This window comes from Taudactylus pleione, unplaced genomic scaffold (genome assembly GCF_031769625.1).
Source record: "Taudactylus pleione unplaced genomic scaffold, aTauple2 ptg000148l, whole genome shotgun sequence".
NCBI classification, from domain to species: Eukaryota; Metazoa; Chordata; class Amphibia; order Anura; family Myobatrachidae; genus Taudactylus; species Taudactylus pleione.
The window spans coordinates 1,828,873-1,847,589 of NW_028284550.1; the positions used below are offsets into that span (position 1 = coordinate 1,828,873).

Sequence of the window (18,717 nt, forward strand, 5' to 3'; positions counted from 1 at the left end):
CAATCTTGTGCTGTTTGACGAAGGTTGTCCGCAGATTCTGTATCTTATTGTGCACCCACACTAGGGACTTTGCATCTTCGTGATATGGCATACTATACTTTGACAACTCCTTTAAGGTCTGGTCATGCTTCAGTCTATTCCTGTACATTTTGGACTTGGTATGCCAAAGACAGTCATGGTGCCTGTATAGCTCGAGAAAGCCAGTTATGAATTCTGGTTCACGATCTAGAGACATTCCTATGGGGAAAAAAAAAAAAAATCTAAATATAAAACATGAACTGTGTAAATGGGGCACCCAAGTGGACTTATATTCTGGCCACCCCCAACAGTGGGAGTGGCCATTGAACTGTGTAAGTGGGGCCCCCAAGTGGACATATTTTCTGGCCACCCCCAACAGTGGGGCTGGCCATTGAACTGTGTAGGTGGGGCCCACAAGTGGACTTATATTCTGGCCACCCCCAACAGTGGGGGTGGCCATTGAAATGTGTAAGTGGGGCCCCCAAAATGGTGTATTGAACACTTTTGTTGAAATTGTTGTTTTGTTATTAATAAAGTTGGAGTGTAATTTCTTTCAGATGCATATAATTGTCTATGGGGTGGGGGATCAATCCAATTCAGTATCACAATTTGCTTTCCATGATTACATTGATAAAACATGGTGGGTGGAGGGTGGGGTGGCCGATGGTCATTGGTTCAAAAACATAGGTGGACGGTGGTCAATGGGCATTGATGGGCAAACAGGGGTGGGCATTATTGGGAAATAGTTGCGCATTGCTGTGCAAAAAGGGGTGGCCATTGCTGGGTAAACAATAGCTAGACAATGGGCATTGCTGAGGAATAGATGGGCATTGCTGGGCAAAAAGGGGTGGGCATTGCTGGGTAAACAATAGCTAGACAGTGGACATTGCTGGGGAATAGATGGCCATTGCTGGGCAAAAAGGGGTGGTCATTGCTGGGTAAACAATAGCTAGACAGTGGGCATTGCTGAGGAATAGATGGCCATAGCTGGGCAAAAAGGGGTGGGCATTGCTGGGTAAACAATAGCTAGACATTGGGCATTGCTGGGTAATAGATGGCCATTGCTGGGCAAACAGGGCTGGGCATTGCTGGGTAAACAGAGGTGGTCAGTGTGTGCAGGGCTCAAACCAATGCCCAATATGCATATGCTAAACATTGGTGGCCAGTGGGCTTTGTAGATGGGAAACAAGTGGCCTGCAAATACTATACAATACCTGCACAATTGTGTCTGCTGCTCATGTTGCTGATCCTCTCCGCTCGGGCGCTGTCTGCAGTGGGCGAAACAGGAACTTGTCACTCAAGTGACAGAGCACGATGCATCGCATCGCATGCTCAGAAATACGGCACGAACAGCACACGATTATGACAGACAAGATGTGCTGCACATCTGATCATACAATCCAATTTAGGAGCTGCAGGAGCACACATTGTATCGTATATGGGAAAAAAATTAACGAATTCTACAGGATTGATTGTACGACGCGTTGAAAATCGTGCAATCGGACAGAAATTGCGTAGGTGTATGGCCAGCTTATGGTTTCTATTATTTCCGTGTGTCATTCCTCTGCATCCGATATATTGTTACTCTGCAAGTATAGAGATGTGTGGTTTGGTTTTCCTGAAAACCACACACACCCAAACTTTGGGGTTCCGAGTCAAATTGAGTCCCAGTTCGGATCACTTTTGGAGTTCTGAGTAGATCAGAGTCCCAGCTTGGGTCTGCTGTAAGTTCGGAACTTGGATTTAAATACCAGTTCTTGGGTTTTGAATTGCACCTGGCGTGCCTAGTCACAGCCCGGTGAATGCGTGATGCTGTGCACGCACATTGCCGCAATGAGACGGTGGCTACAGCTCTACATTCAAATCCCTTTAGTAGTCTCAAACTAACAAAAATAGGATAATGTACTTTTCTTATATAACTTATTTTCATAATAAGAGACTCAATGTTGTGATCAGTATGTTATATGCCCAAATTATCCTATTATAGTCCATTATAGTCCAATTCAGATCCCTCTGTAATGGATGTGATTCCAGATTTAAATGTTATAATGAAAAACTTTGCAGTCCATGCACAGGTAATCCGCTTGATGTGTTTATTATTCACATATATAGAATTGAATACTTAAATGTCAGCATATACAGTATATGCAACTATCATTAGAGCACTAAATAACTATTATGATCCTTAGTATGACACTCTCTGTTTTTAATTATCACAAGCTATAGTTATTTGAATATAAATGTATATGTGTCTATTGTCAGTCTATTTTAGCAAAAAGGTGATACTGTAACAGTCTTTCCATCAGGTGCTCCATATCACAGTTATCTGTATCAATAATCTGGTTCAAGTCCCAGAATAATTTTTGATCAAGAAGCACAGATCATATGTTAGCCATTTAGTTAAATTAATAGTTCCCACCAGGGTTGAACTGGTCCACAGGAGTACAGGGTAAATCCCCATTGGGCTCCACTGCCTGTGTGCACCACCTCCTCCTCTAGGGGTGGAGCAGGTTAAAGGATTAATATAGCTGCTTGGGTTGCTTATATGGAAACTACACCAAGATTAGCACTCCTGCCAATCAAAGTGGGTGGTGCTGACACACCCCTCTCCCCATCTTTGTAAATGAGCCATGTTCTTTGCATGTCCTCTCTAATGGTTAGCCAAGTCCATCTGTTTTGGCTGGCCAAACCCTTAATGCTTGGGCCACTACCATTGCATTCCCTGTTGGGTCCTTCATGTCGCAGTCTAACACTGGTTTCCACAAGGGAACTAAAACAAAAAAATAAGTACAAAAATATGAGAAGAAACTGGTCAGTTTCACTTTCATTAGATTGGCTGAGAAAATACTTAAATCACATCAAATAAAAGCCCTGAGCAGAGGTCGATCTCCAGCCTTTTAAAAGGTTTATATGGAAGAAGGACAAACGTATTTGCAAAAAAATTATTATGACAGGAACAAAACAATTCCCCCTCACAATGATTCCTCGGATTAGATCTACAGGTAAATACAACACCCAATAATCCCATTAGACTGCAACAGCTAATATACAAAGTACGGTGGATTTAGATTTTGATCATAGAGAAACTTCTATGAGAGAATCAAAAAAATCCAGATTTTGGGATTTGCCCACAAATTTTAATCTATACTGATATAGTTTCAAAGGTATTTGGAATTTTTTTACAACACGAAGAACCATGATGACCCATGAGAAAGCAGATTCAATAGAGACCAAAGATTAGACATCAAAGAAATTCACAGATGGTATGATGTGGTAATTAAACCCAGGGGCATATTACAAGAGGAGGGGGCCTGTGTGCAGTATCCCTCCTGACCCCCTCCTCTCTATCCGGTGGTACAAGTGAGTAGACTGTGGCGCTGTGCCAGAGTCTACTGTGACTACACATGTCTCTGAGATAATGTCCGCCATGCCCGTTAAGGGTAGAAACATGGTATATATATTTCTCAGTGATATATAAACAATTTACAGATGGCACCTGTTACCAAAGCCTCATGATAGATTGAGCCTACAACGAGGGAACACCTACCAAGCAATGCGAGAATAACATTAATGTTTACATTTTCCATCCTTCTGAAAAGACATCTAAATGAAAAACAAACCCTCCTGGCAGGCAAATACAGTAGTTTCAGGCATATATGCTAATATAAATGGTAAAAAAAATATAAAAAATAATCTCTTTAAAACGTAAAAAAAATTGTAATAATACTAACAATAATGGTGTTAATATAATTGTACTTGCAGGTTCCAAAATTGGGACTAGTGATAGAACACAAAAAATCCCAAAGACAACAAAACAATTTTAGTAATAAAGAACTGAGCTAATAAGAAAAAAAACACCAAACTCATATGACAGATACTCAAATTAATATGAAGACATGTTGGATACACATTAAATATCTAATAAAAATAGTATAAATATAAAATACTGATTAATAATCACACAATATATTTTAACATGAACACAATTATAAAATAGAATATATATATATATATATATACATACATATATATATTTATAATATATATATACACATGTATAGCAGTTTTATAAATTTAATACAAACGCTACAGAGATAGAAAATTGTTATATAATAAATAGTGATTCCAGGTGCACCTCCAGAAATATATATGGAATTGGGGGTCACAATGAGATATGTAACCAATATAACGTGTTTAATTCTGGATACAAACATACTGGTTGTCTTAATTACCAGACTGTCCTCTGACTGTATACAGGTTCCCAGGTCTGGCACATGTGCAGTGGTGACCACCTGTCCTGTCAGTCTCCAATATTGCTCTGTATATAAACAGATCGCTCTGCTAGTAGGGAATTACCCTATTTAACAGAATGCAAATATATGCAAAGTTTCCAGAAACCCACCAGAATTAATCTTACGCTGATACTGGAAGATCTAGTTGGACAAAGAAAGTGCAGTCCTCCTGACATTTCCATTACCAGCATTAGGTATTATCAGCCAGGACTGGTGACACTATAAAAAATGTCCCATTCATTCCTACACCTATCACTGGAAGCACCAGCCCTGTGCTTAAAGCACTAGGACTATTCCCCACATCCCTATAAATATATACAAAATAATTAATATTATTTTTAACCGACACACTACAGGCTCCTCTAAGCTATATCATGCTTAATTTTAAGGGCTGCCAATGTTTGTCAGTACTTGGACGACCACAAGTGCCAGTATTTCCTGGCTGAAAGGCCACAAGTCGTGCAAAAATATATATTTTTTACAGTACACACACTGTAGATAAAAAAAAAACCTTTAATAAATAAATATTCCTCCAGACCACTCATTCACCACTTTATTACTCATATACTTTAGTATACGTAAATTAATATACAATTCACTGATGACCTGTTGTTTCTTCTATTTAGAGTGGTTGGGACAGGGCAATCAATTTTGGGCGACAGGGGTAATTCATCAGATTTCGACAGCAAAACTTAAAAAAAAAAATCCACAGCAAAATGGAGTCAATGTTCCATGGAACAGTTTTGAAAATTTTGCTCATCTCTATTTGAGATCTTACTGGTCACTGATTTTGAAGTTTTGACAGTCAACTTTTCACAGCAGCACAGAATATTTCAGGAAATGATCTTGTTTGGAGAGTGAGCTGTTCATTCATTGCATGTGACAGGCTGGCTTCCTGACATGGGGAAGGTCCTTAGGCATGAATGGAGCCATAGACTGAGCATTTGTTAGTGTAATGATCAATTTCCCAAAAGAGTGTAGAGTAATGATATAATGCTCCTATCTCAATGAAGCAGTAAGATTGTGGAGTCAAATAGATGTTCTAAAATCCTGAATTCTAATTGTTAGCATCAAAGAGATAAGATATTCAGAAATGTGCCAATGTGCTCATCATCTTTGTGATGGCTCCTTTGAAGTCCTTGTTCCTCATGCTGTAGATCATAGGATTCAACATTGGCGTTACCACTGTATAGAAGATGGAGACCACTCTGTCCTGATCTGGGAAGTAACTGGATCGAGGACGCAAATACATAAACATAATGGTACCGTAGTAGAGCGAGACAACTGCAAGGTGGGATGCACAAGTAGAGAAAACTTTGTGCTGTCCTTTACTGCAACCAGTCTTTAGGATGGTAGAAATTATACGAATGTAAGATAATAAAGTGAGCAAGAAAGAACAAGAAGCAATTAAGCCACCAGAGATGTACACTGCAACTTCATTGAGCCAAGTATCTGCGCAGGAGAGCCGGAAGAGAGGTGGCATCTCACAGAAGAAATGGTTCACCAGGTTAGACCTGCAGTAGGGCAGCTGGAATGTGAAAACCGCATGGACCACAGAGTTCAAAAAGCTCACGGACCACGAACCAGCAGCAAGACCTAGGCAGATACTTTTATTTATAATATTGTTGTATCGCAAAGGTTTACAAATAGCGATATACCGATCATAAGCCATAACAGCCAGTATTAAACACTCTGTACCTCCTAAAGCCAAATGGAAATACATTTGGGCTGCACATCCCATGAAGGAAATGGTTCTGTCCTGAGATAAGGTGTTGGCTAGCATTTTTGGCACAATGGTTGTAGAGAAGAATATGTCAATGACAGAGAGGTTACACAGGAAAAAGTACATAGGGCTATGAAGTTGGGAGTTGAGTCTCACAGCAACGATTAGTAGAAGGTTTAAAGTTATTGTCGCCAAGTACATTAGAAAGAACAGCAGGAAGAAGACAACCTGCAGGTCAGTGCTGTTGGCAAATCCTAGAAGTTTGAATGTTCTCACCAATGTTTTGTTCAAATTCTCCATAGAATTTGTACTAATTACCTATATTAAAGGAAGTGATAAATATAATAGTAATAACAATGATAATAACTATAAATCATACATACCAAATATGTCAATACTATTGGGATTATTACATGGTAGGAGTTAAATTAAAACAACCTGAAACTGAATAAAGGACCTATAAAACTGCATCTCAGAAAAGCTGCACAGTAGTCTGACTTTGGATCCAAGTTGACCAGATGTTGATTATGCTAAGTATCAGTAGCAGTGGAGGCTCCAGAGAGGTGGGCCTGCAGCGTAGCCCAAATTTCAAAGAGGGGAGCCACACCAACTGCTCTTTCAAATGCTGCCAAACATCTCTGGCTGGGACTCACTGGCAGTTGGTTTGGCTCCTCTATTTGAATTTTGGACTGTGCTGCAGCCCCACCCCTGGAGCCGCCACTGATCAGTAGTATATGATATATAGACTCAACATAAAAGTCTTCTGTTATCTGTACAAATAGGGGCAGATCCCACACCATATGCATCCATGCTTTAAGCTCTAAAAAGCCATAAGTAAACATTTTCTTTTTCATTTATTCACCATTACTTATATAGCACCAGCATATTCCTTTGCACTTTACAATTTGGAGAAAAACAAAGTGAAGAGGGGGTGCATTCAGAGAAACAAACACTAAAAGAGTCTTTTGATAAGTAAAATGAGAACCAGCATGAGGCTATGTCCTGAAGACCTTGGGATTGTAGTGTTTGTATCATACTTGCCTACCCTCCCGATTTGAACGGGAGCCTCTCAAAAATCGTGCGCCGCTACCGCCCCAACGGGAAGGCAGGCAAGCCTTCCAGCAGCCAAATCTGCCCGACCCCCCCACAGTAACACTAGAAATCCTGCAGCGGGGGGGAGCGGTGATGCAATTTGCGCTGAATCGCGTTATCGTGGCCCCGCCCCCTGCTTCACAATGCCATTAATATTGACATTGTGAAGAGGGGGCAGAGCCACAAGGAGTCATGCCCATGCTCCGCCCCCAATGCTGCATCATCGTAGCACCAGGCCCCTTTTTGCCGCAGCACGCCCCCCACCATGGAAGCCGGACAGCTCCCTCCCGGAAAGAGGGAGCTGAAAGTCAGCAGGTATGGTTTGTATGAGAAGAGAGTGGTCAACAGTGTAAAATGCAGCAGAGAGATCCAGAAGAATAAGAAGTGAGTAATGGCCTTTAGACTTAGCAGTGATCAGATCATTCATTACCGTAGTCAGTGCTGTCTCTGTGGACTGATGGGAATGAAAGCCTGACTGAAGTGGGTCCAATTAGTTGTGTGAGTGAATAAAGCTTATGTTGCGGGTCTAGGCAAGTCTCTGAAGTAGCTTGGAGGGGCATGGGAGCTGGGATGGAAGTTTGAGAGAGAGTTAGGGTTAGAATTAATTTTTTACAGAATGGGAGTAATCACCTCATGCTTGAATAAGATGGAAAGATACCAATAGAGAGAGAGTACAGATTTTAGTTAAGGTTTTCATGAGCACAGGAGACAGAGCTCTTTTGATATATGAGGGTACAGGATGAGGAGGAGAGGTAGTAGAGTAGGAGGATGAGAAGTGTGTAGAAACTTTATCTGCATTTGTAAGATCAAATGAAGAGAAAATGTTCCAGAGGGTACAGGGAAGGAATTGGGCAGGTCACTGGCTGATGAAGAGCGTACCATTTCATTTCAGATCTTATCAATCTTGTCCTTGAAATAGAGACCAAAACCTTGAGCACTGATAGTAGCTGGTGGGATGGGTGGGGGAGGGGTAAGCATGTAAGCCCATATACTGAGACATTCATATAGCATAATGCATCTAGCACTGTATACGTCATGGCAGGGTTAAATCAATCTTACCTACACCCAACCAAGTCATAAGAAGTGACGGTTCTTACTTGTGCAGTTGACGGGAGCTGCTGGCTGCTTACCTCCACTCATTGATGAAACATGACCACAGCCACCAGCATGTGCACAAACATGGCTCCTTGGGGACTGTATCAGCCGCACCCCCTAGAAGCCCATTAAGGCTGGTGATAGAACAAAGGGAGCGGTTCAAAATGGAAACACTCTCTGTTAATCCCATGTTAGGCTGGCAGTCCCAGGGGGAGTAGCTTTATCCCCCTAAGATTACAATTCCTCCAGCAATGAGAGCTTCTAATGTGAAGCCACTGAGTGCAGTCCACTCCACAAGTCCATGTACTAGAGGCAGCTCACTGGAAGTGTGGTGAATGTCACTGGGAGAGAGGGGGAGGGGGTGCAGCACTGCTGCCCCATGGAAATATCCCCCACTGGTCATAAGCACAAGAAATGTTTTTAAACATATGTTTTAATAGTGAAAAATGTGTTCGCTATTCCATTTGAATTAAAAAAAAGAAACCCTTCTATAATACAGTAGATAAAATATTATTTATAGCGTATAAGGAACATTTAAATTACTCATCTAATTCATAGAATTAATAAATTATATGCATGATCAATGATGGAAGCACCTATCATCTTCAAGGGTTAATTCACAGTTAGCCAGTCAGAAGTGGCTAGCAAGTGATAGCGACCATGATTATCATCTGTGTATATTTGTACAGGCCCTAGTGTTCCGGCAATTGACATGGCTATGACATTTTTTATGACAGCAATAGGTTTTGCAGGACTTACCCGTGTTCAGTGGAAACAGGGGTGACCTGGGAAAAACCCAGGTCAAAGGTGCAGTGGAAACGGGGTCTGAGCTGGGTTTGACCCGGCTGAAATCCGTTTTCAAAATACCAGGTCTTAACCGGAATTTTGTTGGAAAAGCAGAGCAAGACAAAGTTAATTAAAACTGGTTTATTACATTTATAATTTAATTGATCGATTCTAAAGAACTGAAAAAACTTTAGATGCCACAAGTTTCTTTTTTATGTTTTTCTTAATTGAAAACTTACTTAAGCCATGTCTTGGGTTCTCAAAAATTCCTGGGGCTGATACCCACAAAACACTTCGAGTTACCCCTAACATACACACGCCCATGTTTTAAAGTTACAAATGACAATAGTGAAAAAGTTAATCTCTGGGCCTCATCTAGCAGCTATCATGGAAATACAACTTTCTGCCGATGGCGGTGTCAAGGAATTGGGGAAAACTCAACATGTTGGAAATCCTTGATTCACTGATCTGGACCAAAAAATGGTATGTATTGGAACTTTTAACATGATTTTTTACCCCAATCATCGATTGCCGCCAATCAGCAGATTAGATTGCGGATCGGCAGAATGGCGAATTGCGGCACTGATGTTTGGCACACATTATAGTTGTGTTGGAGTAATGCACCACAAACAGTTTATGAGTATAAACATATCTTTTACAATATAAATCAATAAAACATAAACTTAAACAAAAATTTGGGAAATAACAAAGGACATTGTACTTCAGACTTTCGGGGAGATTTATAAAAACTAAAGAGGGCAATGTCAGATTTTAGCTAACATTTTATAGAATATATAGATTATTGATAGCTAGAATCCGATTCTATGGGCAACACTTTCACTTTTCCTCTTTTGCTGATGTAATAAATCTCGCCCTTGGGGTTCAAGCTTCTAGTGTCGTGAGCTATTTATTTAAAGACCAAGAGCACCACTGTAAAAGTACATTATACATACAGTATATACAGTATGTTGCATTAAACAATTGTACTGCCTAAACAAGCTACAGATGGAATATATTTATATAACATAAAAGGCTGGTATAGCGAAAAAGCAATGTGTCACTCAGAATGGACTCTGGGCCTGATTCAGAGACGGACGCTCTGAAAGAGCGCTTTCTCTGAATCATTGTCTTTTTTCTCTTTCTGTGTGCGGCCTCCTGGCCACTCGCATAGCTGTGGGTGACCACCCACAGCTATTGCAAGCAGCCAGGATGAAGGTCGCGATGGTCAAGACCAACGCGACCATCGAGGCTTGCGATGAGACCCTTGTGGTAGGATCTTGTGGCTGCAAGCCCCGGAGAGCTTCTGGCTCTAATAGAGCCGGAAGCTCTCCCACTGACATTACTGGTGATGTCAGTGGGGCCACCCACAAATGGCAGGTGTTCGCTTGGGAACGCCTCCGTTTGTGAAGCCACCCCCCCGCCACGCCTACAAAATGGGGCGAGCTGTTGATCAACAGCCGCGCCTTTTGTAGTGAGCCACGGAGCGAGAGAATTTCTCTCTCGCTCTGGGGTTTGCGCACACGCAGTGCGACCGCTGCGCGTGCACAGAGCACGCCATCGACCCGCTCGCGAGCGCTCAAGTGCTTGCGAGCGGGTCTGAATCAGGTCCTCTATCCACTCAGTATAGCATGTATGTGAATGTAACATAACTGACTGGGCTTGGCACAGCATGGCAGCCTCCCACAAGTCCTACAGATGTGTCCCCATGGCCGCAGTCACACCAAACAGCCCCCCTCAGCATGCCAGGTCCCATGCGACTCATCTATGCCAGTCTATGTGTGCATCTTATTTGCATAAATAAAATAACTGTTAGCGCCAAAACTACTCAGCTAGGTAACACAAATCAATATGATGTATGACACTTGTATATCTGTTTGTGCATCTGTATACAAAGTGATATGATGCAGCAGCTTTTTATCACACCAAGTTCCCTCGTGATTCACCTGCGACTTTGTAAGGGGATGTAGTCACCATCCCGGCATGCGGGATGCTGACGGTCTAAATACCGGCGCTGAAATCCAGACAGGTCCGGATCCTGGCACCAGTATCTTGACCATCGGCATCCCGCAGGTAAGTATTGGGGCACAGGGGAACGGTAGCGTTAGGTAGCGGGGTTAGGTTTAGGCATTAGGGGGAGGGATAGGGTTAGGCACCGGGAGGGAGTGTTAGGATTAGGGTGCAGGGTGGGGGAAGTTAGGCTTAGGCACTAGGGGGGAGGATAGGTTTAGGCACCGGAGAGGGGGGTCTTAGGTATAGGGTGCGGGGAGGGGGAGTTTAGGTTTAGGCACTAGGAAGGGGGGTTTAGGGTTAGGATAGGGCTTATGGTATGGTGGAGGGAAAATACTCACCACTACTTGCCATTCTGGCTGTCGGGGTGCCGCTGTAGGTATTGTGACCAGCGGCATCCTGACAGCAGGGATATCATACCCATTCCCTTTGCAAGTATTTAAAAACCAATTGTTGTGTGGTTAGAGTTACAGCCCAGCGTCTCTAGTACTCTATGAGTGGTGTTTAACTGCATATGCAATGCAAATAAGACACAACATTTTAAGAAACAGAAAGACACAGCTGATTCTCATGAGATACACACTTAGCATGATCTAAATAAAAGTTGTTTAATAAATTTGAGTTACCTTCTACTTCTACTTTTGCCATTATTCAGGCCCTTCATCCGTTCGCTTGCTGCTTCCTTTTCACTGGTTGACTGGTCGAACAGTCTTGACTCTTTATTGTGTCGTCCTTCTTTAGATTACACTACCATTGCTACAGGTCTCTCTGTCATTGAATCCTGACCTTTCCCATCCTCTCTTTAGATCAACTAGTTCACTCCCTGACCTATTCCTGTAAGGTTGCGACAGCCAGCTCTTATATGGAGATGTTTTTAAACATGTACCACTCTGGTTAATTGTCCCTTCACCATCATTGTACTATGGGCCTATCTGATACTCGAGACGGTCTGAAGTGTGGGCAACCGGACGTGTCTTATTTACACTGTATGTGGGACTACCTCCTAATAAAAATCATTCTGGCATCGTATTCAAGAATATAAATAAACTCACTGTCACGCTTGGCGCTGGGGAAGTGGAAACTCTGGGTCCGGGTTGCGGGAGGAAACGAAGGCGAGGGGCCTGGATATATGTTCTCCTCATCAACAGCTCTCGAGTGTTGACGAGACCTGGGCAATGGTGCGGAGTCTAACCCACAGGATGGTGTTCACCAGTGACCCCTCCAATCGGGATTTGGGCTTAGCTGCACCCTGTGAGCAGGTCGCGGTCCTTTGACCAGGTACCCGAGCTCAGTGGGAATTGGAGACACAAATAACCGTGGCCCTAATAAGAGATGCCTAAGATTTAAGGCACTGTGGAGTGATCCACATACAACGTAAAGAAGTCTGGCAATACTGTAGCACAAAGTTCACTAGTGACACGTTTAGCACACAGGAAGATATGGTAATTCACTGTTGCATGAAGTTCACTAGAGGCTCGTTTAGCACACAGGCAGATGGTAATTAACTATTGCACCTGGTTCACTAGAGACTTGTTTAGCACACAGGCAGATGGTAATACACTGTTGCATGAAGTTCACTAGAGACACGTTTAGCACACAGGCAGATGGTAATTCACTGTTGCACAAGGTTCACTAGAGACACGTTTAGCACACAGGCAGATGGTAATACACTGTTGCAAGAAGTTCACTAGAGACACGTTTAGCACACAGGCAGATGGTAATACACTGTTGCAGGAAGTTCACTAGAGACACGTTTAGCACACAGGCAGATGGTAACTCACTGTTGCACAGGGATCACAGTAACGTCTTGGCACACAGGCAGAGATGGAACACACTGTAGAGGAAATAGAACGCCAGGAACCTGGACCGGAACTCAACTAGGGACTAGGAGACAACCGTTGTTCAGGCAGTTTGCAGAAAGGTGGATGCAGGCTATATACCCCACAGAACCCTTTGATAGGTGCACAGCGATCAGCTGACGCTCACCTATCCCAGGCCGGAAGTACAGTCACATGGGCCGACTGACATGGCGGCGCCCATGCCGGGAACCCCGATTCCAGACACCGGACCGCCCGCAGTCCCCTACGCACGGGGAGAATGCTCAGCGTCCTCTCAGCCGCCGCGCCAGCTGCCCGACCGCCCGGGAGATCAAAGGAAGCTGGCGAGGAGGTAAGGCCGCGCTGATCCCCGGCAGAGCCCTGACACTCACTTAGTGGAATATGTCCCCCTTACCACCGAATGGGGAGTCTTGGGAAGACCTGACCCAACTTTAAAATTGACCCTGGAATGTTGTAAACTAATAATTTTGGCGGTAGCACGCAAATGTGTTCTACAATATGGATACAGGATGGCCCTCCTCTTACTCTTTTTGTTAATAAATTTAATTTTGTTTTTCGTATGGATTGGGTCGTTGCTACCCTCCATAAGAAATTCAATGTTGGTAATTTTTTTGATGTCTGGGGAAGTTTTTTTCTTTCTTACCACCCCAGATTCGTAATCAAATTAATTCCTGCCACGTCTGCAGTGTAATTGACTGACTGTCCAAACAACTATGGAGGATTGATATGGTTCTGTTCTGCTAACTTGCGGTGGTTGTGACCGCCACCGTTGGTATGCATATTTTTATATACTTTTAAAACTGCATATTAAAAATTTGGGTAATGCACTATGTGGAGCACCCTGCATCTTATTCATCTTTTATAGTGAATAAATAAATAAATATAAATATATATATATACACACACACATATATATATATATATATATAATATATATATATATATATATATATATATATATAATGTATTTATTTTCCAACACAACTGTGTCCAAAACAAGTACCAATATAAGAGGGGGTTACACTTCATAAAGTAGCCTTTGGTTAGTAAAAGTATAGGTTTAGTGTGTTATTTATAATAAATTAGGATGTCTTATTAGGAATATTCTAAGCAAGCCTTTGTGACCATTCCTATAGAGTTAATTTCCTAAATAAATAAGTTAATATTTTTGTAAAATTTTTTATTTATAATAAATATTGTCCAAAAATGTTTTATCATTAGTACCACATTTGTAATATCAATGAACAATGAGAGAATACATACATTTTACATAGTCAACATCTCATTCGAATGGTATAAAAATAGTATTAAAGTACATTTCTAAAAAATACAGCAACATTTACCCTCCTCTACAACACATCAAAATATTTTTTGGTTCCAACCAAAAAATAGCACACTGTAGACTTTTTCTTCTATAAACACAATAATTTTTTGTTTTTACCGTACAATTTATGGCAGAAAGTGCAAAAGTGCAGCCTATACAAATTGTCATTGATTTCTTTTACAGTCTAACCTGCAGCTGAGCAAGGCTAATTGGTGGTTAATATAGGCTACTGCAAAATAATAATGCCCCATTCTCACTTACTGTACTGGACTTTATTTGGCTGCTTTTGATAAAATCTTGCTGCTACATCAGCTCATCTGTGTCTTGGAGCAGACAAGTAGATTGTATTCTGTGGCCCTAAATATCATGTAATAAATCTGTCCGTGCTAAGCCCAGGGGTCATATTATATTTATTATCTTTACAATAGAAATCTAATGTAGAGCTTGGAGAACTAGATGCTCCCAAAGCAATTAATCTTTTTTCTAAATTTTAAAATTAATGTAGAGCTTGGAGAACTAGATGCTCCCAAAGCAATACATCTTTTTTTCAAAATTTTAAAATTTTAATTTCCATATAAAAATATTCATGTGTTGGAGGTAGTTTGGGCAGCTGCCCCCAGAAAATCAATCTTTGCCTCCTTTTAGGGAATTAATGGATACGTACAAATAAGAATGAAAATATCCACTTTAAAGTCCATGCTATTTCTAGAATAGATTGCTCAATTCATTGATTTCAATGTATGCATTTTAAAAAATATATTGTTTGCTTCAGCCTCATTTATTAATTAAGTAATGATGACAGTGATAACAACAAGGCACCCAGGGAGGTTGCCCGGGACCCCAACTCAAGGTGAGGGGTCAAACATAGTCACCACTGTGGGGGACACTATGGCATACTATATGTGAACTGGAGGTTCTGTGTGGCATAATGTGAACTGGGGACCCTAGAGTTTGTTTAATGTATTTAATATATCACTATGAATTTCTACAACCAGCAATGATGTTACTTACTAGAACTTCACACTTCAAATCCTGAAGCATTAGTGAGCACTCATGTATATCAACAATTTGTATTCAGAGATGAGGAAAATGTATCAAACCATCTAAAGAGTGTAGAAGTGGACTTGTTCCCCTTAGCAACCAATCAACTTTTAGCTAACATTTATCAAGTACATTCTATAAAAACTTATATAGAAGCTGATTGGTTGCTATTTACAACTTCTTCACCGTTCCACTTCTCCACTCTTTAGAAGGTTTAAAACATCTCTCCCTTAGAGAGGACAACCATCCATAACATGTGTGAGGTGGGGGAGGGGTTTGTGCTCAGGGATAGACTAATTTGTATGAGGCTGCTGATCCTTCTCCAAATAATTTATTTTTCAAACTTAACACTTGGAGGAGTCAGAGTACTAGGAGGCCCAAATAAAGAATTTATATGTCGCCCCAAAAACGCCACATGGCTGAGTAATCAGTTGCAGAAGTTTATCCGGCCAGCTAAGAACAGGAGGCAGAGAAAATTCATCTGGCTACCAACTCTAAGACCTTAATGACAAATGTCCTCCAAGCTACATCTACTGTACATGTCTTTGCTAATACAACAGATTAAAAAGTACATGTTCATGCTAAAGAAAGGTATGGATGACGTCAGAGAGTGCGATTTGACTCGTACATTGACCCCTGATTCTTTATTTTCCTGAGAGTGGATACTAAGGACAGTTTAATGAAGTTCAATCCAACTTGGATCAAAAGTTCCTCAATTTTCAAAAATTTGCAGAAACAGTAAACTATTTTGAATTTAATTGTGACACTACTGATCCCCTTATGGTCTAAGATGCCTTACAGAGATCTTCTCGGTGGAGCATGGTAGCGAAGAGGACTGTTCTTTGCAGAGAGATTCATTCATAGAAAAGTTAACTGTAGAGAAGTATTAAGGAAAGGGAAGAGTTATCTGACGCATCTCCATGTAATAACAAACATATGGTGATAGAGGCAAATCATATGACTGACCAGCCCTTTAGAACAGAGCAATAATGGCAGAAAGCTTCTAGGTTCGCTTACACAAAATGTACATTCCTGCATCACCATCAACAAGTTGTAAAAAAAATTTCTATTTAAAAAGATACTCCAGAGCTATCAATACCTGACTCACGGCAGGGTTTCAACTGCCCTAGGCTGACGCTAGTAGCACCTGCCTCCCAACCCATGTTTATGTATGGAGTCACAGCAATGGCAGCCATTTTAGGGCTCTATTAACAATACAGAGAGCACCACAGAGACCACCATGCCATAGAGAGAGCATTCTAGGGACTACCATACAATAAAGAGAGCTTCTTAGTGATTGCCATACAATACATAGAGCATCCTAGATCATCATACAATACAGAGAACATTTTCGTGACCAATATAAAAATACTGCACAGAGAATATCCTAGTGAGTGATAAATAATACAGAGAGAACATTGAAAAACAGTCTTTTCTTTTTCATAACCTGTGAGGTCTTTATTAAGAAAATGGCATTGTACTGTAGGTCCACTATAGATTAAGGAGTCTATTTACTAAGCCTTAGATGGAGATAAAGTGGACGGAGATAAGGTACCGGCCAATCAGCTCCTAACTGTCATTTTTCAAACACAGCCTGTGACATGGCAGGTAGGAGCTGATTGGCTGGAACTTTCTCTCTGTTCACTTTATCTCCACCCAAGGCTTAGTAAATAGACCATTAAATGTAGTCTGGATACTTCCGGTTCCGGCGCCGATGGGAACAGATGCTGGCTGACTCAGCTCCGCTGTGAGCCCTGCTAATCGGAGCTACAGTGCCGCTTACAAGCAGCTGAGAGCCGTATCCTGGGCACCTAACCGGAGGAGAAGACACCCTGATTCTTATGGAGAGATATTTCTCCACTTCAATGCCGGCAAACAAACAGCGCCAGCGTGCAGACAGGAGGAAGACTAAATCCAACATGGCCGCCGCGCCTGATACACAGGTAGGAGACACGCTGGAGCATGTTTCTCCAACTGATTCCCAGTCAATATACATCTCCCCCGCACCTGTCTCTGAGGGTCCACTCACATATAATGATGTGGTAAAAGCAATTCAAGATACAATGGGCCCCCATAATGGAAGCACACGCTGACAAGCTGACTCAAGCTGTTTAGGGTATTAAGACTCAAATGAAGCAGCTTTCTGACAGGATAACTACTACTGAGCAGAGATTAGGAGAAGTATTTTATGATGTGGCCGAACTCAAAACCAATTCGACCATTTTGCAAAAGTCCCATTATCAGCTCATTAATAAAATGGATGATCTTGAGAACCGGTCCAGAAGGAACAATCTGCATATTATAGGCCTCCCAGAATCAATTAAAGGGCCAGCTCTCATGCATTTTATACAGTCCTCTGCTGCAGCTACTAAATATACAGGATATTAGTCCTGATGTTATTATTGAACGAGCTGACAGATTGGGTCCAATACGCACATCTCCTGAAAGCAAGCCGCGAGCAGTAATATTCCGCTGCTTAAATTATTTACACAAGGAAACCATTTGGTCAGCCTCTAGACGCCAGCGTGACCTGACGTGGAATGGTTCCCGGATACTTATATTCCAAGATTACTCTGCCGAAGTCACACGTGCTAGAAAAGAGTTTTCTTCTCTATGTTCAAGACTCTTTAAGGCCAATCGGAAATTTGCTTTGCTATACCCCTCTCGTCTAAGACTTTTTGATGGTGACTCATTTAAAGATTTTTCGAATGTAGCAGATGCAGAGAGTTACTTGGCTGAAGAAGAGGCGTCTGCTGTTTCTGCCGCTGGTGCTGCGCCCTGAGTCCTGATCACGTTTGATTTGAATGCCTTTTCTTTCTTCTTGAATAATTAAGAGACTCATGTTCCTCTTATGAAAGATACTGCTAAGTATAAGATAATTTGATTTAGGCATTAAATATTATCCTACCTACTTAAAGTATACATCTTATATTCAATGCCTATTTTTCTCCATTAAGTAAGGTTCTTTCATGTTTGTGATAGAGTGTTAATTCCTCCTCTGGTTATATATAGATTAATTAACTGTTTATATGTAAATAAGTGCCTTTGATTGCGGTGTGCTCAGTCACATCTCTTTCTTTTTAATATATGCTCCTCACTAAATGTTATGTGTTAGATTTAGTATTACTCATTTAGGCGGGGTCTCACTGGGAGTGTCCGCTCTCTTTGTGTTACCCTATAGGGACTTTAAACTATACTGGATGTCCTTATCTGCACAATGCAATATCTGCATGGCTATTCTATGGCCTATGCTTCTTCTTGTTTCTACTCGTTCTTTCTTTTCACTTTCTACCATTCTTCTCCTCGTTCCCCAATGTCTCATGTCTTGTCTCCCCCTTATTGGTATATCCATCACCTTTTGGAAAGCTCTGATAATGACTGTTAGATGCTTACATCCGCATTTTTTGATATCTACTTTAGGGATATGTTATTCATTTATTTATATTTTGTTCATGTGATATGGCTACTTTGACTATCGGAACTCTAAATGTAGGAGGCATC

At 41.4% G+C, this 18,717-nt stretch overlaps 1 protein-coding gene across 1 annotated transcript; it reads right to left on the reverse strand.

Moving 5' to 3' along the window:
* Window positions 1-5,397: 5,397 nt before the first annotated feature.
* On the reverse strand, window positions 5,398-6,333 carry LOC148522278 (olfactory receptor 5V1-like). Its single transcript, XM_088474149.1, has one exon. The coding sequence runs from the start codon at window positions 6,331-6,333 to the stop codon at window positions 5,398-5,400; it is 936 nt and encodes a 311-aa protein (XP_088330275.1).
* Window positions 6,334-18,717: the final 12,384 nt, after the last annotated feature.

Excerpts from the sequence above, each read along its gene's own strand:
- LOC148522278 (XM_088474149.1), bottom strand. The coding sequence starts at position 6,333 with ATGGAGAATTTGAACAAAACATTGGTGAGAACATTCAAACTTCTAGGA.